The sequence below is a fragment of the Erinaceus europaeus genome, chromosome 7, assembly GCF_950295315.1.
Source record: "Erinaceus europaeus chromosome 7, mEriEur2.1, whole genome shotgun sequence".
Taxonomy (NCBI): domain Eukaryota; kingdom Metazoa; phylum Chordata; class Mammalia; order Eulipotyphla; family Erinaceidae; genus Erinaceus; species Erinaceus europaeus.
Window position 1 is genome coordinate 25,926,735 of NC_080168.1, and position 25,089 is coordinate 25,951,823.

Sequence of the window (25,089 nt, forward strand, 5' to 3'; positions counted from 1 at the left end):
GTATTTCTCTTTATGAATGAATGAATGAATGGATGGATGGATGGATGGATGGATGGATGCATTTTAAAAAGTCGGTCTGGGCACATTTTAATGATGGCCCTAGTCAGGGAATCCTGGGATTCCCACATAGATATGATGGGACTTAAAAAAAAAAAAAAAAAAAAAAACGAAAAGAAAGATATGATGAGCCTAGACCTCTAACAGATCCCTCTGTCCACCATCACTGGTCATTTCCATCAGGAACAACATCATAAACCCTCTTGTGGGCCTCTGCAGGACATTGCCCTCAATGTAGAACAATGGTGGTAGAAATTGCTCCACTCTGAAGAGAGGCTGGGTCAACATACCCTGCCACTCGAGGAAGACTGATCTTGAAATGAGGGCAGCCTAGAATGTTCCCAGCTATGACCATGGAATGTGAGCTCAGACCCATAGGGATGTAGAGGTTACACAAGCTCCTGTGTGAAGTATGAATTAGACATGGGCCCAGATCAAATCTTTGGGGTCTACAGCTAACAGTATGTACATACGGTTCTCATAGTTGGGAGCTACTCTCCATCCTGATGCAACTTTCTAGTCCTGTTCCCAACTCTGACACCATTTTCCCAGACAATACGTTAGCCCACCTGCATGTTAGCTATTGGGCTCAGGCAAAAATTAATAAAGTCATGGGCTTCTTGGAATATACCTAAAATAGACTTCCTAGCTTCTTCCAACATGAAGACCCCAAATTTCATCTGCTATACACTTATATACTCTTTCCTTTAGGATCCTGATTACCAAACAATTTATTCTGCTTTATATCTTAATGCTTTTCAGCCACCAAGTTACCATAACTACCATGACGCCAACCTGACATCCTTGGGCAGATGACCTCACTAATGTCTCCAGAGCCCTACCCCACTAGGGAAAGATAGAAATAGGCTGGGAGTATGGATTGACCTGCCGATGCCCAAGTCCAGCAGAAAAGCAATTACAGAAGCCAGACCTCCCACCTTCTGCAGCCCATAAGATCTTTGCTCCATACTCCCAGAGGGATAATGAACAGGGAACCTTCCAATGGAGGGGACAGGATATGCAACTTTGGTGGTGGGAACTGTATGGAATTGTGCCCTCTTATCCTATAATCTTGTCAATCATTATGAAATAAATTAAAAACAAAAAAAGAAGAAGAAAGTCAATCTGGGAGCAAAGAGACATGTACAAGACTGTGGCAAAAGGGAAGGAGGGAAAGGGAAGGGATTTAGAGAGGATGGAATAGGGAGAAGGGAGAGGGAGAGGGGGATAATATTCCAGGGTGAAGTAGATGACACTGAATAACATTTTATTACTGAGATACTTCCATGCCAAGCAGCGCATGAGATATGGTGAAAGGCAGTATGTAAAAGAGCACGCTGGGGAGCTGTTTCAGCAGGAGAGTAGACTTACACAGCTTACGTGTGTGGGCTGCCAGGCTTAATCCCCAACACCGCCTCTGTCAGAAGAATATCCGGGTCTTTCCCTCCCTCTTTTACTCTCATAAAATAAGTAAAGATATTCTTTTTAGAAACATTCAGTAAAGGAAGATGATCAGAGGCTCTGAACTCCAATTCCATCAAAACCAGGAGAGAGAAAAGGAAAACAGGAAGGACATTCAGAAGTGATAATAGGTGTAGGTTAGAATTAGAAAGGAAGAGAAGGAAGAAAAAGAGAAAGAGAGAGAGAGAGAGAAAGGAAGAGAAGGCAGGACCATAGAAAAAATGGGCAAATATATATATATATATATATAGAGAGAGAGAGAGAGAGGGAGAGGGAGAGAGAAGATAGTTAGTTATAGAAATAATAGTTAGCCCATAACTGTGACCTTCGGAGAACTACTGCAGTTTCAAATGTAAGGAGTGGGGACACAGAACTCTGGTGGTGAGAACGGTGCAGAATTATACCTCTGATATCTCACAATTTTGTAAATAAATATTAAATCACTATTTTAAAAAATCATTTAAAAAACCTATTCAATAAGTAAACAGAATGTTAAATGCTAAAGGATAAGAAATCACTGTGTTAGTCACTGTGTTATATCTCAGTGCTTTGTCTTTTCTGGGTGAAATACAGCAGGAATGAGTGAAACCACACCTTCAGAACTGCTGATTGTGTCGAGGTCGGAAGGCCCTCCCACTGATTGCTCAGGAGTGACTTCAGGTGGCGTAGGCAGCTGGAGATGGGTGGAACTGGTGGAACTCTGACTGGAGAGGGTAGTCAAAAAGCGGTCCTCTGAAGAAAAGATACACTGAGGTGAGTCATTTTCATGCATTAAGTCTATTTCTACTTGGTAATGCTTAATAAGTGGCAACTCCTATTTCTACTTACTAAATCAAAGAAATTTAGCTGCTTAAAAATTACGTAGGCCACCTTAGCATTTATCCTAAAAATGGATCAAAAAGTCCATACACGTTACGTGAGTTGGCCACAATTATTTGAATGAAACTGGAAACGCTGTGATTGACACTCAAGTCTAACTTCTATTCAATTTTTCACTAGGTCATAACACTCAACTAAAAATTAGCTCATTGCATTTAATAGATTTTGAAATTAAGACAAAGCTGGGGGGAAAAAAAATCACCAAACTCAAAGACCAACCTTTCTCTCCATTTTGAAGTCCTGGAGAAACATTACGTGGGGATGCATCCATTGTGCTTATCTGTAGAGAAGTAAATGCTCAGTTCTTAAATAAGCAATAAAAATCAAACTTTAAAAAAATTTCACATTTAGCAAATCTGAAACTTCAAATTGCTTAAGAATTAAGACACTCGGAGAGCTTTTCCATATCTGGATTATATCTCTTAAATTTTGCCCTGTTAGAATTTAGTATGAGGGAGTTTTATTATATATATACTTATTACTGGATAGAGAGAAATTGAAAGGGGAGGAGGAGATAGAGAGGGAGACAGACAGACACACACCTGCAGCCCTGCTTCACCACTCATGAAGCTTTCCCTCATTAAGTCAAGCAATCTTTTGTTACTCACTGGGTTATCTCATGTCCTGTTATTTATGGTTAAGATAGCTATATAGGGAGGTGGGTGGTAGTGAAGTGGGTTAAGTGCAGGTGGCACAAAGTGCAAGGACTGGCGTAAGGATCCCAGTTTGAGTCCTCAGCTCCCCACCTGCAGGGGAGTCGCTTCACAGGCGGTGAAGCAGGTCTGGAGGTATCTGTCTTTCTCTCCCACTCTGTCTTCCCTCCTCTCTCCATTTCTCTCCGTCCTATCTAACAACAATGACATCAATAACAACAATAATAACCACAACAACAATAAAAAACAAGGGCAACAAAAGGGAAAATGAATAAATAAATAAATTTAAAGATCGCTATATAGTAGAAAGGCCAAAGAGAAAACTACATTTTATTACCTTGCTTTCTTCCCCTTGTCTCAGTCTTCCAGGACTTGGAGGAACTGAAGGACGTTTTCGGCCCTTTTCCTGCTGGAAAAGCTCCTGTAGCCTGTAACAGTTAAAAGGGGGATGAATAGGAGAATATGGCTCTGACGTCCTGAATAATGCTCATAATTTTTCCTTCACAGTTCCAAAGATACAATAACTACATTTTTCTATTTCTGAGTGTAATGGATTATAAAATTTTGGTCTTCTTTCTATTCACTTAGTAAAGAGTTATTACTGATAAGGCTAAAATTATTTAAGAAAAAAAATAACATAATAAGTTAAAAACAAACAAAACCCACCAGATTTGAGAGACCCTGAGACAAGAGCTCAAAGCCCAACTCTGACAAGTAAGTTATGTAACTTCAGCAAGTCATTTGGTCTCTTAGAGTTAATAGTTGTCTCCACCTTTAAATGGAAATATATACTGTAGAACTTATAACCAAATAAAAGAGTGCCTTACTTAATGCCTAGCATAAGCCAAATGTTCAATAATAAATAAATAAATAAATGCTATTAAATGTCTAACAACATTTAACTAAGTACTAAAGGGAACTATCAATAAATATTTAAGTAAAGCTTTAAGACACAGATAATAAAACATGAAATTCCTTGTCTATAAGTCAAAGGTCGCTTTATAGTTAATACCAATTCAGTTATATTAACATCATAAGCACACACACTATAATATTTGGAACAGCACTGACATGTTATCTTTATTTTTCAACCTCACATTATCTAAAGATTAAAACATGTATTTTAAATGGTGAAAGGGGGCTACATAGACATAGGAACTGAAAATTTCTCCTGAGAGTAAAATGAAACCACCATAATCAATAAAGACATTTAAATTAAAATTATTTTTAAAGCATGTCTGCAAGAGCAGTAGGGATACACAAGACTGCAAAGTCATACCTATTATTCCAAGCCTGCAGCACTTCACAAAGACTTTGTTTCTTGGCAATGAGTGACTCAAACACTGACTGCAGCTGCTGAGGGGTATCTACAGAGGAAGACATGAGCCTTGCCTGCATCTTCTCAATCCAGTTCTTAAACTCACCTTCTTCCATCTACAAGAAACAGAAAGCATTTCAACCACCTAAGACACAACCTAAGAGGATTTATTATTATTATTATTAATGCAATAGTTAACTTGGGTTTCTGTCAGAGAAACACATTACCTCTTTTTGTGCAAAGATATCTTCCATTTTTTCCTCCCTCGTTTTGCTAAATGTATCTGTTTTAAAAGATGCAAGTCTTTCATCAACAGCAAGGTATACCTGTGAAACTCTAATGATAAAATATAAATATTAGGCATTTTAGAAAAGTAGGAATCAAATGTTTTTATATCTCATATAAATAGAAAATATGCTACAGAATATACTTTAACATGCTTCACCTAATTAAATAAAACTTTTAACAAATGCTATGTCTGGGATGGACTTCCTTTTTAATACTTTCACAAGTTGTCAACCTACATAGCATATATTCAGAAAATGAGTTATTTACATGTTCAATGAAATCTGAGCAAACCTGAGACTTGGAAATAGGACTAGAAAACAGGACTAGACAAAAATGTTGACCAAAGAAATGAAAACTTACTTTTGAAAAAAATCCTTCAGATCCTGAAGAAGGGACACTTTCAGTGGGGCCTGACGTTTAATGAATATTTTGGGAAGTGGAACACATACTTCAAGAAGTCGGATAGGAGAATAACTGCGAGAAAAAAATAGAAGTAATAGCAGAAAAGTGAAATGTCTTAATATCTTGAGTTGAGGTATATTATTATGGCTAATTAAACACTATAAAGCAAAAGAGAAAATGTCTCTATAAACTGGCATTTTAAAGCAACAAAAATACTGAAGACAACTTTTAATTATTATAAACGCCCCCCCCCCATGTTTTAGAAGTTTTTTGCTTATTTGCTTGGTTTTGCTTTTTTTTTTCATAGTACTGTGATGTCATCATTTATCTTCTGACACTATCCTGTAGATTTTAAAAATAAAAATTTCATGGTTATAAACCTGTAAAGAAGAAACTCTTTTCTATAATTTATTAGCTTGAACTCATTATCTTCCTAGTTCCTGGGAATAGTTGATGTATCCTCCTGCCTTTCCACCACAGGGTTTACACTGTCTAGTCAAAGCTGTATGCCATAAAATCCCTATTTCAAGGTTATACGCTCTTACTTTTTAAAGAAAATTGGATCCAGTTATAAACATTTCTTGGATCTCTACTAAGTGTCAAATGCTGGTTTAGGTGTAAAGGATACAATACACAAATTTGGCAATAAACAAAATAAATACTTAAAATATATATTATGTCAGATGGCAAGTGATATAAAAAGAAAGAAAGAAAGAAAGCAGGAAAGGGAAAGAGTACTGGGGAAAGGAGGAGTCGGGCAGCAGAAATCTGAGCAACCTCTGCAGAAAGTGAGGGAAAGCGGGCAGGGATCTGGGCAGTGAAGGCAGTGTGGTCGAGAGAGAGAACAGCAAGTCCAAGGCTCCCAAATAAACACTGCTTAGTACAAGTGGGACCATGGGAGGAAACCAATAAGGCTACCACAGTGGGAGAGTTCAACGCTTGACGTCTCGTCACCCAATCTGGTCCCCTATACCTACACTGAACTTCTCTGTTCCAGTCTCTTGGAAACAGAGTTGGCAGTCAGCTGAGGTAAAGAACAAACACCTCATCACAGACCCCTGCAAGCGTCAACCCGGCTTTGACCTAGCACGTTATGACTGGGCTCTCCTCAATCGCTGTCGAACAGGCCATGGCCGGTGCGCCGCTATGTTCCATCGCTGGGGAGCCAGAGACGACCCGAACTGCCCCTGCGGCTCCAGACAGACTATGACCCACATAGTCAACGACTGCCACCTCTCCAGATTCAAAGGAGGTCTCGAAACTTTACATCAGGCTCAACCTGACGCTGTTGACTGGCTACGGAAGAAGGGCAAACGCTAGAAGAAGAAGAAGAAGTGGGAGAGTAAAGGTGAGCACACTAAAGAGACATCCTGGGCAGCCAAGGCATGAAGGTGGCAGGCCAGTAAACGCCGGTCTGGCAAAAACACCCACTGGTGGAGGGTGGTGGTGGGGGAGAAGGGGTCTAGAATGGAGGAATAACGAGCCAATTTTCACTTAACGAGATCTTTCTGGTGCTGTACTGAAAACAAGATGTAGGGGACAATATTAAAGTGAAACTGGTTGGGGTCAGGTGGTGGCGCACCTGGTTAAGTGCACACACTATAGTGCGTGAGGACCCAGGTTCGAGCCCTTGGTCTCCACCTGCAGGGGGAAAGCTTCTGGAGTGGTGAAGGAGAACTACAGGTGTCTCTCTGTTTCTCTTCCTCTTGATTTTCCCCCCACCCTCTCAATTTCTCTCTATCTCTATCCAATAATAAATAAAAATAGGGAGCCAGGTGGTAGCGCAGCAGATTAAGCGCAGGTGGCGCAAAGCGCAAGGATAGGCATAAGGATCCTGGTTTGAGCCCCCGGCTCACCATCTGCAGGGGAGTCGCTACACAAGCCATGAGCCATGAAGCAGGTCTGCAGGTGTCTATCTTTCTCTCCCCCTCTCTGTCTTCCCCTCCTCTCTCTCCATTTTTCTCTCTGTCCTATCCAACAATGACATCAATAACAACAACAATAATAACTACAACAATAAAAACAAGGGCAACAAAAGGAAAAATAAATAAAATTATAAATAAATAAATAAAATAAAGTGAAACTGGCTGAGGCTACTGGAACAATCTCATGGATACTCAATGCAGAGTGGCAGTGGTGGAGAGGTGAGAACTGTTTGGATTCTAGATACCTTCTGAAGGTAGAATCTGAGGACTTTCTCAAGCCATTTAATAACATCGTGTATTAGAACAGCCCATTCTTTTTTTTCTTTTTATTTGTTATTGGATAGAGACAGAGAGAAATTGAGAGAGAAGGGGGAGATAGAGAGGAAGAGAGACAGAGAGACACCTGCAGACCTGCTTCAATGCCTGTGAAGCGACTCCCCTGCAGGTGGGGAGCCGGGGGCTTGAACCAGGATCCTAATAGGTCCTTGAGCTTTGCGCCACATGCGCTTAACCCACTGCGCTACCACCCAACTCCCATGGCCCATTCTTTGAACTAGTGATTCCACTTCTATTTAGAATACCCAACTATCCTTTTACCAGTTAGTGCCTTAGCAAAAATGCTGACAAGCTCCCAGACAATAGTTAAAGAGTGATGACAGATGGCAATATTGATCTAGCAGACTCCACACCATAACTATATCACTAGCTAAATTTAGAAGTGAGCTAGCTGGGGGTCGGGCAGTGGCGCAGTGGGTTAAGCGCACGTGGCGCAAAGCGCAGGGACTGGCGTAAGGATCCCGGTTCGAGCCCCCGGCTCCCCACCTGCAGGGGAGTCGCTTCACAGGCGGTGAAGCAGGTCTGCAGGTGTCTGTCTTTCTCTCCCCTCTCTCTCTGTCTTCCCCTCCTCTCTCCATTTCTCTCTGTCCTATCCAACAACAAAGCAACGTCAACAATGGCAATAATAACCGCAACGAGGCTGCAACAACTAGGGCAACAAAAAGGGGGAAAAATGGCCTCCAGGAGTGGTGGATTCATGGTGCAGGCACCGAGCCCAGCAATAACCCTGGAGGAAAAAAAAAAAAAAAAAGAAGTGAGCTAGCTACACACTCTGTAGGCAAAGATAGTAACTATTTCTTAGAGTAAGATTCACTTATATAATCAAACTGTAAACTCTTAATATAAAGTATGGCCGTCTGCACTTGCATGGGTGGGAGTGAGGAATGAAACACACCAACACATTAACTTTAATTTTTTTTTTTCCTTCGGGGTTGCTTCTGGGGCTCGGTGCCTACACTATGAATCCCCTGCTTCTGGAGGCCATTTTATCCAATTTGTTGCCCTTGTTATTGTTGTTGTTGTCACTGCTGTTGGATAGGATGGAGAGAAATCAAGAGAGGAGGGGAAGACAGAAAGGGAAAGGAAAAGATAGACACCTGCAGACCTGCTTCACCGCTTGTGAAACGACCCCCCTGCAGGTGGGGAGCCGGGGCTGAAACCAGGATCCTTATGCCGGTCCTTGAGCTTCGAGCCATGTGGGCTTAACCCACTGTACTACCGCCCAGCCTCCAACACATTAACTTTGATTTAGTAGTAATGGGAATGTTTCCAAGTCCTCCAGGGAACATGTGACTGTGTGCAAGGTCACTTATTTTGTTTTGTTTTTACCAGAGCACTGCTCAGCTCTGGCTTGTGGTGGTGCAGGGGATTGAACCTGGGACTTCAGAGCCTCAGGCAGGAGAGTCTCTTTGCATAACCATTATGCTACGTACCCTTGCCCACACATCACTTTCTTACCTGAAAGATGCCACCATCTGGTTATAGGAGAAATACTGGTGATAATCATGATGGATGGAGTGGCCACACGGCTCAGCATTGGCTCTGCGAGTGTACTGGTGTCCATAAAACCTAAGTTCAAGGTATTTTGCAAATGACATGGACCAGGACTCATTGGAGAGAGCAACAACCGGTGTTACCTGAGATTCAGATGAAATTGTTCATTATTTAATCCTGTGTAGGAGCACTTCAAAAAGGCATTTCGTTTCTTAGAACAAATGTAATACAATCTGACCACAGAAACTTGGACCAATGCATTTTACTGTGCACCTAAGGGGCCAGTCAGTGGCACACCTGGTTAAGTGCACATATAACCATGTGCAAGGACCCGGGATGGATACCCCGCTCCCCACCTGCAGTGGGGAAGAAACCTCAAAGCAAGTCTGCAGTTGTCTCTCTTTTTCCATCTCTATCTCCCCCTTCCCACTCAATTTCTCTGTCTCTCATAAAAATAAATGAAATATTTTTTTTTAAAAGCAACTATACATCAATGAAATCCTTGGGGAATATATTTTCTTGACTTCTTTTTAAATGTAAGTAAAACCATACTTAGCAGTATTGTTTATACTTGTTTAACTTTCTGTTTTGTTGCCTGGGTTATTGCTGGGGCTACGTACATCTCTTGTAAGATAGAGGGTGAGAGACAGAGAGGGTGATAGTGAGACAGAGAAGGAGAGACAGACACAGAGAAGACACCACACACAACTGCTGTATGAAGAATTGATTTTTTTCTCTCCTCAACCACTAATAATGATATGTCATACTGCTATTTTATCTGTATGCACCTTCGGACAGCATGCTCCAAAAAACAGATTAAGATAACAATAAGGTTAAAATTGGCACATACGCGCTGCAAAGAACTTGAAAAGTGCGTATTACAATCAAAAATGGGTGGGAGACAGCCCTCTCAGCAAAGTGCATGCCTCACCAAACGTAAGCCTGGGTTCAAGCTCCAGCAGCACCCGGGAACAGTACGGCAAGAGGAGCACTACAGATGATGGGAGAGCGGGGCACTGTGGTGCCTGCCCGCTCTTTTCACCTCTGTTGCTTTCTGCCTGAAATAGAGAATGCTATGATGCTGGCCCACAAGCTATGGCAGCAGGGAGGTGTGGACACTTCAACCACATAAAAGGATACAACAGGGAGTCGGGCTGTAGCGCAGCGGGTTAAGCGCAGGTGGCGCAAAGCACAAGGACCGGCATAAAGATCCCGGTTCGAACCCCGGCTCCCCACCTGCAGGGGAGTCGCTTCACAGGCGGTGAAGCAGGTCTGCAGGTGTCTATCTTTCTCTCCCCCTCTCTGTCTTCCCCTCCTCTCTCCATTTCTCTCTGTCCTATCCAACAACGACGACAACAACAATAATAACTACCACAATAAAACAACAAGGGCAACAAAAGGGAATAAATAAATAAAATAAATATTTAAAATTTTTTTTTAAAAAAGGATACAAGATACAACAACAATATTGACACTAAACATTTGCTCTAAAGTTAGGAAGCACAGGCAGGAGGGGAAAAACACAAAAACCATAGGGTCCTTTTCTCAACAGCACACATACATGAAAACCAGTACAGATCAGCGTAGACACTGTCCTATCTGTTCCTTTTTTTTTTTTTTGAGGGAGAAGAAGCACGCATGAGCACACAAAGAATCACTTGTTTGTATTTTATGTCAAGGGTGGAATCCAGGAACCTTACATGTTTGTAAGGTCTGAACTCTGCCACTGAGCCACTTCCCTGGCCTTGTTCTTCTTCAGATTGAAATATTCATATGGGCTCCAACGTACTATGCAAACATTCAAGTATATTCTAATGATTATTTTATAAATCTGTCTCCTTTCAAGAGGACAGGTTCCATACCTTCTTTATTTCATTCCCAGACCTAGTTAAGTGCCCAGAACACAGGTGATGTGAAACTTTTTGCTAAGCATACACATTTAACTGAGAATTTTTTTTTGTTTATTTTTTATTTACAAAAAAGTAACGCTGACAAAAATCATAGGATAAGAGAGGTACGACTCCACACACTTCCCACCACCAGAACTCTCTATCCCATTCTCTCCCCTGATAGCTTTCCTATTCTTTATCCCTCTGGGAGTATTTATTTATTTATTATTGGATAAAAACAGATACATATATATATAGAGAGAGAGAGAGAGAAAGTGAGAGAGAGAGAGAGAGAGAGAGGAGAAAGACATGACTGCAGGCCTGCTTCACCACTTGGGAAGCTTCCCTCCTGCAGGTGGGGATCAGGGGCTTGAAGTCGTCGAGCTTGAAGTCCTGTAATATGTGCACTTAACCAAGTGCACCACTGCCTGACCTCGTAACTGAGAATTATTAAGGGATGCTTTCCAGGTACTGTACTGGGTAAAGTATCTATATATAACAACTGAAAAAATCTTCAAGATAAAAATATTAAATAGAATGTACAGCTCCAGAAGGTAAAAAAAAAATATTCTGATGATAAAAACAAACAAGACTACTCTCCTCAACACCACAAAAGGCCTCTTATGACTAAAGATATACTATAATATGAAATATTCTGACAACAAGGCACATTTACCTGTTTGCAGATTCTACACCAGGAATAGGTGAGAATTGTATGTTGATAGCCAGGTACTGGAGAATCCAGCTCCTTCAGGATTATCTGCACACAGCCTTGGCCGTGGACAAAGCGCCGGATGTGATGTACCATGGGGGTGTCACAAAACATGCTAGGACACTGATAAGAAGGTCTTTGGACAAGAAAGAAAGAAAGAAAGAAAGAAAGAAAGAAAGAAAGAAAGAAAGAAAGAAAGAAAGAAAGAAAGAAAGAAAGGAAGGAAGGAAGGAAGGAAGGAAGGAAGAGAGAGAGAGAGAGAGAGAGAGAGAGAAAGAAAGAGAGAGAGAGAGAGAAAGAGAGAGAGAGGAAGGAAGGAGAAAGAAAGGAAGGATGGAAGGGGAGAGAGAGAGAAAGAAAGAGAAAGAAAGGGAGAGAGGGAGGGAGGGAGGGAAAGGAAAGAAAGAAATAAAAAGAGTGCTATTTTAACACAAAGGATTAATGTATAATGAATGCTGGTTAATCGGAAACATAACTGTAACAGCACAATATCCGCTGATTAATCGGAAACATTATTGTAACAGCACAATATTCTCTCCAGAGCTAACATAACAGGTGCAATTCATGCAGGGAACTCAGCTTTCAGCTCAAGAGCCTGCAACTGAGCATCCAGACTTCAACTGCAGCTGGCTCAGTTTCCACTTGTTAAGTACCTTCTATTTGCCAAACATTTAAAAAGGATTACCTCAATTTGTCTATTCAAATCTCTGACATTTCTGGAACTTCTTCCCCCTCCCTCAAAGGGGTCACCCAGAAATTAAATTGCTTGTTTTCTGTCATGTAAGTGGAAGTGAAACTCAGACTTCTAAGGTGAGGTCTAGCTGATTCCTATTCCTCTCGTTTGACACTTAGGATTAGCAAGCTAGTCAAATGGTAAAGATCTGACCTGATCAAGAAAAGCTAGATCAAATGTGAAATCGATTACTTCTTTGCATGGTCTACTCAAACACAACAGTATCAAAGTAGAGGCCCCACATCACTTAAATACACATCTCACACATATATTACAAATGGAAATTCTGGACATCAAAAATCCATAAATAGAGTGGTCCAGGAAGTGGCACAGTGGATAAAGCATTGAACTCTCAAGCGTGAGGTCCTGAGTTCAATCCCTGGCAGCTCGTGTACCTCCTATCTTTCTCATTAATAAATAAATTAAATCTTTAAAAAAAAAAAAAAAAAAGGACCATAAAGGAAAAAAGTGTCCTTACCTGAAACAGTATCTTTCTAAAAATATTCCTAATGTAAGATCATTCTTTCCATAAAATTCCATCGTTACAATCCTAAAAGAAGAAATCATTTCTTAGAAATACGTAAGAATTGCCTCATGGCAAAGATACCTCATATCTTACCCCAAACGATCACCTGTCACGTGTTCATAATATGGTATCAAAGTGGGCAATATTCTTTGTTATTATAGAGCAAGTTTTCCCTCGCTTGATAAAAACAGGCTAAGACTTCACACTAGAGCTTTGTATTCCACTCCCAATCTATTATGATCTTATGATATATTTAATGAGGACGCATAAAATAAAATATCAAATAAGAAGTTAGCTAGCTTGTGTTAGGAGGAGAGAGTTCCCTTTGCAAAGTCTTTAAGTGCTGTCAACATAAAATGAGATTACTGTCTCCTAGTCTTTTGTCCATACATTTACTGAGAGCAGAGCTCAGATGTCAGCTCCTAACTTTATACTTGACTGCTAAGAACTCACAGTAAGAAAGTTCTGTTATACCCCTTAAACAGATATATTACTTAGGCCTTGCCTTGAAGAATTTATAAATTCCTAGAGAGGAACTCCTACTGGAACCCCCAGCCCTACAAGCCCTGCTGGAGTTGACACCCCTGATTTCACTGGGTAGGAAGGAGTAAGTGTGGCTGGTGCTCAAAATTAAAATACAGAACACAGTATATATAATGCAAAAGAGCTCCCAAAACAAGCAGCTATGTTCCAAAGTTCTTTTAAATCAAAGGTGATCTATGTACTATTACAATTTCACTATTACATTTAAAATACATAATTTGGAACAAGTGTTTTATTGTTGTTTTTGATAGAGAAGACAGAGAGACATAGCCCACAGCACTGAAGTTTCCTTTAATGCAGTAGGAGCCCGGCTCGAATCTGGATAGTGCACATAATGAAACAGTGTACTATGCCAGTGAACTATTTTGATGGCTCTGATACATTTCTTTTTATGCATGAGAAATGGAAAAATGTTAGTATTTATTTTTATGCTGCAAATAACAGAGAAACAGCAAAGAAAACTGCTCCATGTATAACTGCTGAAAACAATTCAAAAGGCATAAATACCTTTTGCAAAAATGTTTGCTTTAGCATGTATTTTTGATTAATGTGTTTTTATCTACCTACTTAGAATTAATTTCTAGTAGAAAAAAGTCTATTAATAACACAAAAGACTATCTGCTTCGTGAAAAAGATACCCAGTGAAAAATCTGCCTAAACTATGTTATTACCAAGTGTTTACAGCTAACTTTAACTATCAACTTTCTCGTTATCAGTAATTTTTCTCCTACTCCTACCTCCTTTTCACTATTACTTGAGATATTCTACTTCTGCCCATGAACACAAATTGCATATTTGACTCAAAGATGGAAAAGTGCTATCAGTTCATATAAGAACTAAATGCAGATCCTACCAGTAAATTCACTGTTAAATTGGTGGAATTCTGTTCTTGATTAAAGGGCAATAAATAGCACATGGGGAAGAGAATCCTACCAAGGACTGACACAGGCACTGGGAGCGTTGCTGGACTGGGCAGAAGAGCTGCTGAAGAGCACACACAGTCTCTGGTGGTTTACGGGGTTCAGGCAGTCCACCTGAAAGAGAAGACTGGGAGTAAGGACCCTGGTTTGAGCCCCCCAGCTCCCCACCTGCAGGGGAGTCGCTTCACAGGCGGTGAAGTAGGTCTGCAGGTGTCTATCTTTCTCTCCCCCTCTTTCTTTCTCCCCCTCTCCATTTCTCTCTGTCCTATCAAACAATGAATGACATCAACAATAATGATAACCACAACAAGGCTACAACAAGGTCAACAAAAGGGGAAAAAAAAAAAGGCCTCCAGGAGCAGTAGATTCATGGTACAGGCACTGAGCCCCAGCAATAACCCTGGAGGCAAAAACAAAAAAGAGAGAGAAGGACTGGGTGACACCTGGGAGCACAGCATGTGATAACCCCAACTTCCACCAGCCCACCTACTTCATTTTTAGACCCTTCTCTCATGATGGGAGGGGTCCAAGGAAATATTTAAAAACCACAAGAAACTAAATATAGGGGAGAAGAGCAGTTCGCTTTTTGAAATAAACCAACCCAAAAAGTTTAAGTTAAACCTAAAAATATTGGGTGTGGGACCAGACGGTGGCGTACCTGGTTAAGCGCACACATTACAGTGCACAAGGACCTAGGTTCAAGCCCCAGGTCTCCACCTGCAGGGGAAAAGCTTCATGAGTGGTGAAGCAGGGATGCTGGTGTCTCTCTATCTCTCTCCCTCTCTATCTCCTCCTCTCTTCTCAATCTCTCCCTGTCTCTATATAATAAATACATACATAATAATTTAAAAATACACATACTGGACTGTCAGAAAAGTCATAGCACATTTTTGCATAGAGAAATATAGAAAAAAAAAATGTGTCATGACTCTTCCAACAACCCAATTACCATAGATGCTTAAGGGTTTTATTACTTTATTTTAGTTACTCTTGATTTTTACCAAACTGGATTAAATTATTTTGGAAGTAAATAGGTAACTAAGTATATCAGTGTGGAAGTTTGAACTAGCACTTGGTCTGAGACATTTGGAAATCTAAATTCTAAGGTATTTATTGTACTTCATTACAAAGGGTAATAAAAGAAAACATTCGTTGAAATTTAAATAGTACAGAAATTCATGAAATACATAAAACTTCTTATCTGAGGACTGGGTGGTAGCTTGTTACAATGCACAAGGATGGATTATATTAGGTATTTTCCATACTTTTTTTTACCTCTAGGGTTATTGCTGGGCCTTGGTGCCTGCACTTCGAATCCACTGCTCCTAGTGGCCTTTTTTTTTTTTTTAATAGGACAGAGAAATTGAGAGAGGAGGGGAAGACAGAGACGGAGAGAGATAGATACCTGCAGACCTGCTTCACCGCCTGTGAAGTGACCCCCCTGCAGGTAGGAAGCCAGGGGGCATGAACTGGGATCCCTGTGCAGGTCCTTGCTTCGTACTGTGTGCGCTTAACCTGGTGTACCACTGCCCAACCTCCCATACCTAATTAACCATGGCACTTATCTTATTCCTTTTTTGTTTTTTGCCATTCTCACAAATAAAACCCAATGTATGATAATTATCAAGTATTTCCCTGACAACCAGTGAAATTGAACATCTGTTTTATTAAACAACTGAATTTCCTCATTCAGAGATGAAGTTTCATTATCAGCTTTATTACTACTGCTATCAAAACTGTGTCCATGGGGGGCTGGGCGGTAGTGCAACAGGTTAAGCTCAGGTGTCATAAAGTGCAAGGATTGGCGTAAGGGTCCCAGTTCGATCCCCCCTGCCCCCCGCAGGGGGGGGGGTCTGTTCACAGGCAGTGAAGCAGGTCTGCAGGTGTCTATCTTTCTCTCCCCCTCTGTCTTCCCATTCTCTCTCAATTTCTCTCTGTCCTATCCAACTACAATAACAGCAATAAAAATAATAACAACAACAACAATAAACAGCAAGATCTACAAAAGAGAAAAAATGGCCACCAGGAACAGTAGAGTCATACTGCAGGCAGCGAGACCCCGGAGGCAAAATAAAAAAATTAAAAAATTAAAAATGATGTGTCCATAAACAAAGCTTGCTTAAGTTGTCCTCATTTTTAAAAAGACACTCATACTTTTAAAAAGAAATGTAAAAATCTGATGTCAAAGCAACATAATGTCAACAAACTCAAGGAAAAAAAAAGTATTTATGTAAATCTGTATGTGACCTGTCAAAAGTGATTTTGCTAAACCCTGTCACAGTGGCTTTTCAATAAGACATGCTCAATACAAACATCCCAAGTGGTCTGGCTCACCTTTGTCGACCACATGGCATCAGCAGAAATCAACCCTTTCTCCTCATTACCCTCAGTTCTACTTCCTGACTTGCCACTTGAAGCACAGGAGGCATCTTTTGAATGAACAAAAGGGTCTGAGTTTCTCTGCTGAATTCTCCCTCCTCTGGCCCGATAATCAGCCAACATTCTACCCAAGCTCTTGCTGTCCCCCAGATGTTCAGCTATGCTGGTGTTCACTAGTTCATGGGAGGGCAAGACCTGAATAGACTTGGCCTGAATACTTCCATTCATGCCCTGAAGGCTCGAAAGATCTCTGAGCAGCTGTTTCTTCCTTCTGCCCTCCATTTCCTTGATCTCCTTATTGAGGAGAGGAGACCAGTAAACCTGCTCTGCAAAATAATCACGTGTAGAACATCTCATCCCCTTTTCAGTTAACAGGAAGGGTTCCCGGAACGTGACTACTGGGGAAATACAAAGGATCACGTCTTTTAATTCCTGTTTAAAGGCCAAAGAATAAGCTTTGAGTTTATCTTCAGAAGAGGTAACTTCCTCGGTAATATACAATCCAGTGTCGTCCTGTAAAGGATCTCTAAAGGTTCTCATCTGGTTTTTGGGATCCTGTAGCTCATCTGGTTGCTGCAGGGTCTCTGACTGCTCAGTGCCCATGGCATCCTGTTGATCATCCACATGGAGAGGCAGCAATGGCTCGGGGACAGATGGGAAGAGAGCACAGGGGATACCAGCTGGGCAAGCATTTGGGATGTACTCTTGATGTCTCAGAGAGGTAACATCCTGTAGGCCACTTTTGTTTTCCTGGTCCCCCTTCTCAAACACAATCCTTGATTCCAACAAACTGCTATCATCAGAGGGGAGAAACTCTGGTGGGAAGTCAGGCTCCCTGGGAAGTGGACTTGCAGCAAACTGGTCTCGAGAAGTCCCTTCATCCTCTTGTCCCTCGATCAGAGAATGAAAGGAAGGGTTTTGAGTCAGTGTAGGAGGCATAGCAAACTCATCCATGAGGAAAGAGATTTCTAGTTGAGAATGATAAGCTACACATATCATAAATATCAGGATCTCCTTAACTCGAGCCAGCTCATAATCAGAGCCTCCTCTCAGCTTGACTGTACAGCCCAGGTGCTGAGGACAGCCCTCGAAAAACATTAACGTTTTGGCTTGCTCTACAAAGAAACAAACAAAAAAAAAGTTAAGAAGGCTTAGGTAAAACCCCAGACAGCCAAAAATAAGTCATTATAGTCATTATCTTAACATCTGCAAAGGCAAACACTTAAGTTAACTACGCACACTTTACTGCTAGTATATATATTATACACTATATATTACATATTATATATATCCTAGTAAGTAAACACTGTAGTGCTGACAAGTTGCCTCATTTTATCAGGTTCCCACTCTCAGGGGAATCTGTGCTAAAGAGTACTCACCATTAGGCAACTGAAACACCTGCATATAAAATTTGTGACAAGTGCCCAGATGTGGTTTGGTGAGCAGCTGGTCCATTGACATTACTAAATCACCTTGGGTCATCCGACTGATTCTTTCTAAAACTTGCTAGAACACAAAAAATATTGTATTACAAAATTAGAGGTGAATAAAAATCTTAGGAAACAATCTGGAAAACAGGAAAAGTTTTAAGACAACTTGATTAATGGTCTCTTTCAACAATGATATGACCATTTTTTTCCATTTTAATCATGCGGTTGCCTAGTCATCGCTATATGCCTATCAAAACAAACCCCACTCATATTAACAACATTGTGGCAAGTAAGTGCCACATGTTGACACAAGATATAGAAACAAAAGGGAACTACAGTTGACATCTATTCTGGAAAGGATCATTTTCCATAAGATAACACATTTTCTGGTGTAGAGGTGTACAAAGTGAAAATTCAACAAAAATCTACTCATGAACTACTGACTATTACACCTCTGACCTTGAAAATACTTAAAATGACAATCATGTTATTGCTTACACTGCCTCCCAGTCTGAGATTCTCTTCTTATATATTTTTATATTTATTTATTTTCTCTTTTGTTGCCCTTGTTTTATTGTTGTAGTTATTCTTGTTGTTGTTACTGATGTCGTCGTTGTTGGATAGGACAGAGAGAAATAGAGAGAGGAGGGGAAGACAGAGAGGGGGAGAGAAAGGTAGACACCTGCAGACCTGCTTCACTGCCCGTGAAGCGACTCCCCTGCAGGTGGGGAGCCCAGGACTCAAACAGGGATCCTTAATTCCGGTCCTTGCGCTTTGCGCCACGTGCACTTAACCCACTGCCCTACTGCCCGACTCCCTCTCTTTTCTTATATAATGAGATAGATGGCATGCTGCCTACTGCCCTACTTCCAACATGTGTGTTACAGTGGAGAAATAAATAGATAATCAAAGAACATTATCAATCACACGTGCATATGGAGCTAAACACTGATTTTCATATGATATAGAATAGAAAAGTAAGAATACCCACGGATTTTACATTAATGACCAAAGTAATGCCATGTTCTAGTAACATGTCTTGGGCAATCCGAGATACTGTTTTCTCGACTAGAACCAATGTAGGTCGAACATCAACTATTCGCTGAACGTAATTCTTTAAGAATTCTCTTTCCTAAGGAAGAAAAATACCATACTTGTTATCATTCAAGATCTAGATATATTAAAATGTCAGGACAATTTAGCTATTAATATTAATCTCAACCTATTCTTTAATCCATAAAAAAATTAATAAGCAAGTTAACTTGAACACAATCATTACAGTAATTCCAAACTGCTGATAATATTGACAGAAAAAATTAGAAGAATAGCACTCTCTGATTCACTAACTTTACTTTGAAGAATTTCAATTCTTACTACAGTATAAAAATCAAAAACCCTGGATAGGAGATAGCTCACTAGTAAGGCAAAGTATATCTCTTTCATTATTTTTTTTTCCTCCAGGGTTTTGCTGGGGATCGGTGTCTGCACCACGAATCCACTGCTCCTGGGGGCTATTGTTTCCCTTTTTTGTTGCCCTTGTTTTTTTTTTTACCATTGTTGTGGTTATTATTGTTGTTGTCATTGATGTCTTCGTTGTTGGATAGGACAGAGAGAAATAGAGAGAGGAGAGGAAGACAGGGAAAGAGAAAGATAGACACCTGCAGACCTGCTTCACCGCTTGTGAAGCGACACCCCTGCAGGTGGGGAGCCGGGGGCTCAAATCAGGACCCTTAACACCGGTCCTTGCGCTTGGCACCATGTGCGCTTAACCCACTGCGCTACTGCCCGACCCCAAGTATATCTCTCTCTTTCTGTCTCTCCCGGTCTGTCACTTTATATATCTTAAATAATTTTATTTAAAAAAGGATTTTAAGAAAATGACCCAAGAGTATTGGAAACACACATGCCTGAAGCCCTGAAGAAGCAAAAATAGATAAATAATAATTACAGGGGTTGGAAGATAGCTCGCCCAGTAGAGGGCTGAATTTGCCATGAGTGAGAGCCCAGGCTGAAGGCCCCAGCATCATATGAGAACATTACGCAAAGGGGAAGCAAAGTGGGAGCCGTGCTATGGGGTCTCTCCTTCTCTCTCAGGTTCTCTCTATCACTTTCTTTCACCTTTCTCTAAAAAAAATAAAGAAAATAAAATAAAGAAAAAATATATAACTGCTGAGAGCTGTAGAATCATACAGGCATCATGTCCCAGCAAAACTCTAGTGGCAAATAACAAGATCCAAGGACAATCAAAAACCTAATGTTACAATTTCCCAAAATGAGAGCAATTTTTTTTCTTTCTTTTAAATGTAGTTAAGGTAACCAGGTAACCAGACTATCTTTTCTCTTAGTTATATGAATAAATAACTCTCTAAACAAATACTTTTTTTTGCCTACTTTGTAATTTCAATCTCCCAACGGATCACATTCTATCTATAACAGCTAGAAAAATCAAAAACAATGCCTCTACAAGCTTATCATATAGGTCTGTACTCAAAGCAAGTGAATAATGTAAATAACAACCCAAATTATGATAATCTAATTCATTAGCAGCTTCACAAAATGTTTGGATATTCGAGCATGTCTGTAATCTCCACTCTGAATGACAAAGTAATTTCTTTTTTTTTTTTTTACTCTGAGGTTATTGCTGGGGCTCGGTGCCTGCACCACGAATCCACTGCTCTTAGAGGCCTTTTTTTTTTTTATCATTGTTGTGGTTATTATTGTTGTTATTGATGTCATTGCTGTTGGATAGGACACAGAAAATTGGAGAGAGATGGGGAAGACAGGAGACCCCTTGCAGGTGGGGAGCCAGGGGCTCGAACCGAGATCCTTATGCCGGTCCTTGAGTTTTGTGACATGTGTGCTTAACCCACTGAGCTAATGCCTGACCCCTGGCAAAGTAATTTCTGAGTAAAAATGTATTGATGTCAGTCCCCACCTACAGGGGGGAGAAGCTTCCTAAGTGGTGAAGCAGTGCTGCTGGTGTCTATATCTCTCTCCCTCTCTATCTCCCCCTTCCTTTCCAATTTCTTTGTCTCTATCCAATAAATAATAATAATTTTTTAAAAGAATGTATTGATGTCCACTATTATCCTTGCAATGAACCTTCCCTGTCAGAGAATATATTTCTCCTCACTTTTTTTCTGTTTTGGTGCTAGAAATTGTACATTTTCAAGTTATCATGAACAAAAAAATTGATCTCCTTTTCCCTGAAATGTACTAATTTCCTACTCTATATAAAATATATATATATATACATATAGTCATTTATATTGTTTTTATGTTTGTAGCTCCAACAATATATACCTAGAATAAAAAACACTTAAATTTTCTGGCCTCTGGGATAGGGGTAGCAAAAACATTCCCTCTTAGTTTCAGCTTCAGTGAACTATTATGATTATATATGAAGCACCATGTTGAAAAGGAGGCCTGGGCCAGAGTCTGTGGACCCAGGTCACGAGCACAGAATGAAGCAGTAGCAGATCAACACACCTAAAGGCTCAACCTAGTGATGACGATACAAAATCATAGGTCAGTTATCTCCTTGCACTTTGCTCTTCAGATTCTTTTCTCTAACTATCTACTTCTCAACTTTATATTCTGGATGAGCCAAAGAAAAAAAGAGTTAAAGTCATACTATCTAATACTTCTATCAATTCAAACTGAAAGCTATTACAAGTGTAACACAACATATTTTAAAGCACCAATGGACATTTTAGGTTATGAGTTGTATCATAGTTCTTTCTTCCTTTCTTTCTTTCCTTCTTTCTTTCTTTCTTTCTTTCTTTCTTTCTTTCTTTCTTTCTTTATTTTTCCCTTTTGTTGTTTTTCATTGTTGTCATCATTATTATTGTTATTGATGTTGTTATTGGATAGCACAGAGAAAAATGAAGAGAAGAGGGGAAGACAGAGAGGAGAAGAGAAAGATAGACACCTGCAGACCTGCTTCACGGCCTGTGAAGCAAACCTCCTGCAGGGGGGGGGGGTCCAGTGGCTCAAACCGAGATCCCTAAGCCAGTCCTTGCGCTTTGCACCACGGTGTGCTTAACCTATATCATAGTTCTTAAACACAATCTGGTCCAAGCATATTTCACTTATGAAATGACTTCTGGTCTTTAGCTTAATTGTAAGCATTGAATCAAAGTGGATAAATGTAAGGATAATTTTAATAAATATGTGAGAATTCCAATTATGTAGTTCATCAGTCCCATGGCATGAAATTTTACAAATGTTGACATCTCTGCAATTAGGATGTATCCCACAAACACTGCGGCTGTGATCCAGTCCTATCAAAGTCTTCTCCTGACCCCTCTGTGAGATCAAGAAAACATCCAGCATCAACATGTTCTGGAGTCCATAAGCTGTACTTCTTTTTCATTTCTCTACTAATACGTATTATCAATCATTGCTGGAAGGGATAGCATAAATTGAGTTTAAACTCCTCATTTTTGTGTGTTTTTTTTAATTAATTAATTATTATTTATTTATTTATTTTTACCAGAGCACAGCTCAGCTCTGGCTTATGGAGGTGCAGGGATTGAACCTAAGACTTTGGAGCCTCAGGCACGCATCTCTTTGCATAACCATTATGCTATCTACCCCTCCCCAAACTCCTCATTTTTTAATTATAAAGAGCTGGATTCCCGGGAGAAAACCACCCAAGAGAACAGAGTTCATTCAGAGATTAAATTTCCCTAAAGCACTTCACCTTGACCACCACTGTTTTCACTGTGAATTCAGTCCCCAAAATTAACTGCTGCTACCACTCTTACAAAATTGTATCTATCATCTATGAATTTTCTTTTTTTTTTTTTTTTATTTATTTTATTTATTTATTCCCTTTTGTTGCCCTTGTTGTTTTATTGTTGTAGTTATTATTGTTGTTGTCATTGTTGGATAGGACAGAGAGAAATGGAGAGAGGAGGGGAAGACAGAGAGGAGGAGAGAAAGATAGACACCTACAGACCTGCTTCACCGCCTGTGAAGCGACTCCCCTGCAGGTGGGGAGCCGGGGGCTCGAACCGGGATCCTTATGCCGGTCCTTGTGCTTTGCGCCACCTGCGCTTAACCCGCTACGCTACAGCCTGGCTCCCCATCTATGAATTTTCAAATGATGTGTTTTCTGAAATATTTCTAGGACCAGTCGGGAAGTGATTCTAATACAATCTGATAAACAATTCCTCAAGACCTCCTGTTGTGAACAACCAAAAATTAAAAGTTTAACAGTATTTGTAGATGAAAGGGAGTTAAGCAGAAAACTTAAAGCCCATGCAACTTTCTATCCTCAAGACTAACAAAAATAGTAATTGGTACTTTGAGAGAGAACTTGGGAAGTCCAGACAGGCATTTCAGCTTAGTTGGAAACTGCCTCGAGGGAAATATAAAATGAGCCAAAGCAATAATGCAACCGACTGGAAATGGATCTCTGAGTAGTGAAGCTATTAAGAGCCAGCCAGGGTGGGGAGGGAGTACATCTTCTGGAGCAAGTTCACAGAGCAGAACCTGACTTTCAATTCCTTAAAGCAAAGCCAAAAAAGTTTGTGCTTATATAGCAGTTGAGCTGAGGTTATTCCTCTGACCAATCAAAGGTTATAATCCTGCTGTAGCTATTCTGTGTTCATTCACTTAAAGAAAACTATAAGGGGCCGGGTGGTGGCGCACCTGGCTGAGCACACGTTATAATGTGCAAGGTCCCAGGTTCCAGTCCCCAGTACCCACCTGCAGGGGGAAGGCTTTGCCAGTGGTGAAGCAGGACTGCAGGTATCTCTCTGTCTCCCTCTCTTTTTCTTTTCTTTTAATATTCATTTTATACTTTTTTTTTTTTTTAATACCAGAACACTACTCAGCTCTGGCTTATGGTGGTGCAGGAAACTGAACCAGAGACTTTGGAATCTCAGTCATGAGAGTGCTTGCATAACCATTATGCTATGTACCTTCTCTCTCCCTCTCTATCACCCTCTTCTCTCTTGATTTCTGGCTATTTCTATCCAATAAATAAATAAATAAATATAACAAAAAATAAAAATAAATAAAGGAAAATTACATAGTATATAGAAAACAACACAACTTGATCTCATATTGTCACAATCAACCAGGTATAAGATCATTTATTCTATAATATGTTTTTAATAGAACTATTTGAAAAGTCAGGTATTACCACTAGAAAACTTAAAAATTAGAGAAATTCTTAGAAACTAAGATTTGGGGGGCTGGGTGGTAGTGCTGCAGTTTAGGCGCACAAGGACTGGTATAAGGACTCCAGTTCGAGCTCCAGCCCCCCCCCAACCCCGCATCTCACCTGCAAGGGGGTTGCTTCGCAAGCGGCAAAGCAGCTCTGCAGGTGTCTATCTTTCTCTCCCCCCTCTGTCTTCCCATCCTCTCTGGATTTCTCTCTGTCCTATCCAACAACAATGACAGCAATAACAATAACAACAACAACGATAAACAACAAGGGCAACAAAAGAGGAAGAATAGCCTCCAGGAGCAGTGGATTCATAGTGCAGGCACTGAGCCCCAGCAATAACCCTGGAGGCAACAAAAAAAGAAACTACGATTTGAATTTTCACTTTTCTTCCATACATTCCCAAAATGTCATGTCCGCCATAACACTTTGAAAAAGTAATGTGGCCAAAATTTGGTAAATACAATATATACAAATTCTTTTAATAAGAAAATTTTAAAGCAACAGAGAAGTTAAAAAAAAAAAGTTTAAAGTAACAGAGAAGTTTCTTTGCCTGTCAAATGTAATCAGCTGGAATGAGTTAGCAATTAAGAGCTTACAAGCATCATGTAAAAAAAAAAATCCCTCAAAAATGTCTCAGCAAGAGGTTCTTACCTGAAGGACAATAGGATCAATGCAAGTAAATTTGGTTTCTTCTCTGTAGAGATACTCAATGGAACACTTCAACAGGAGGATTTTAGGGGTTTTAATACAAGAATTCATCTACAAAGAATGAATAGTTTGATAAAGTTTGTTATCTTTTGATTTCTTTTCATCAAAATTTTATTTTATTATTTTTAACCTTTTCTTTTAAACAAAAAACTTCTGTTGATAGTAATAGTACTTTTTTTTTAAACTTTATTTCTTTTTGGATAGAACAGAGAGAAATTAAGAGAAAAGAGAGATAGAAAGGGAGGGGAAGAGGGA

The 25,089-nt window shown here is 40.1% G+C and overlaps 1 protein-coding gene across 7 annotated transcripts in view; it reads right to left on the reverse strand.

Annotated features, from left to right (window-relative positions):
* The window catches only part of PIKFYVE (phosphoinositide kinase, FYVE-type zinc finger containing), a 112,254-nt gene that overhangs the window by 22,495 nt on the left and 64,670 nt on the right, over positions 1-25,089 (reverse strand). For all 7 annotated transcript variants that reach the window (XM_007520174.3, XM_016186893.2, XM_016186890.2 and 4 more), the window contains 14 exons: positions 24,778-24,885; positions 18,937-19,077; positions 17,895-18,021; positions 16,471-17,630; positions 14,150-14,250; positions 12,626-12,697; positions 11,379-11,550; positions 8,778-8,956; positions 5,017-5,130; positions 4,596-4,704; positions 4,330-4,484; positions 3,388-3,478; positions 2,617-2,677; positions 2,113-2,250 (listed from right to left, as the gene is read on the reverse strand). In XM_007520174.3, the coding sequence (XP_007520236.1) occupies positions 2,113-2,250; positions 2,617-2,677; positions 3,388-3,478; positions 4,330-4,484; positions 4,596-4,704; positions 5,017-5,130; positions 8,778-8,956; positions 11,379-11,550; positions 12,626-12,697; positions 14,150-14,250; positions 16,471-17,630; positions 17,895-18,021; positions 18,937-19,077; positions 24,778-24,885 (2,728 nt within the window). The remainder of the gene's footprint in view (positions 1-2,112; positions 2,251-2,616; positions 2,678-3,387; positions 3,479-4,329; positions 4,485-4,595; positions 4,705-5,016; positions 5,131-8,777; positions 8,957-11,378; positions 11,551-12,625; positions 12,698-14,149; positions 14,251-16,470; positions 17,631-17,894; positions 18,022-18,936; positions 19,078-24,777; positions 24,886-25,089) is intronic.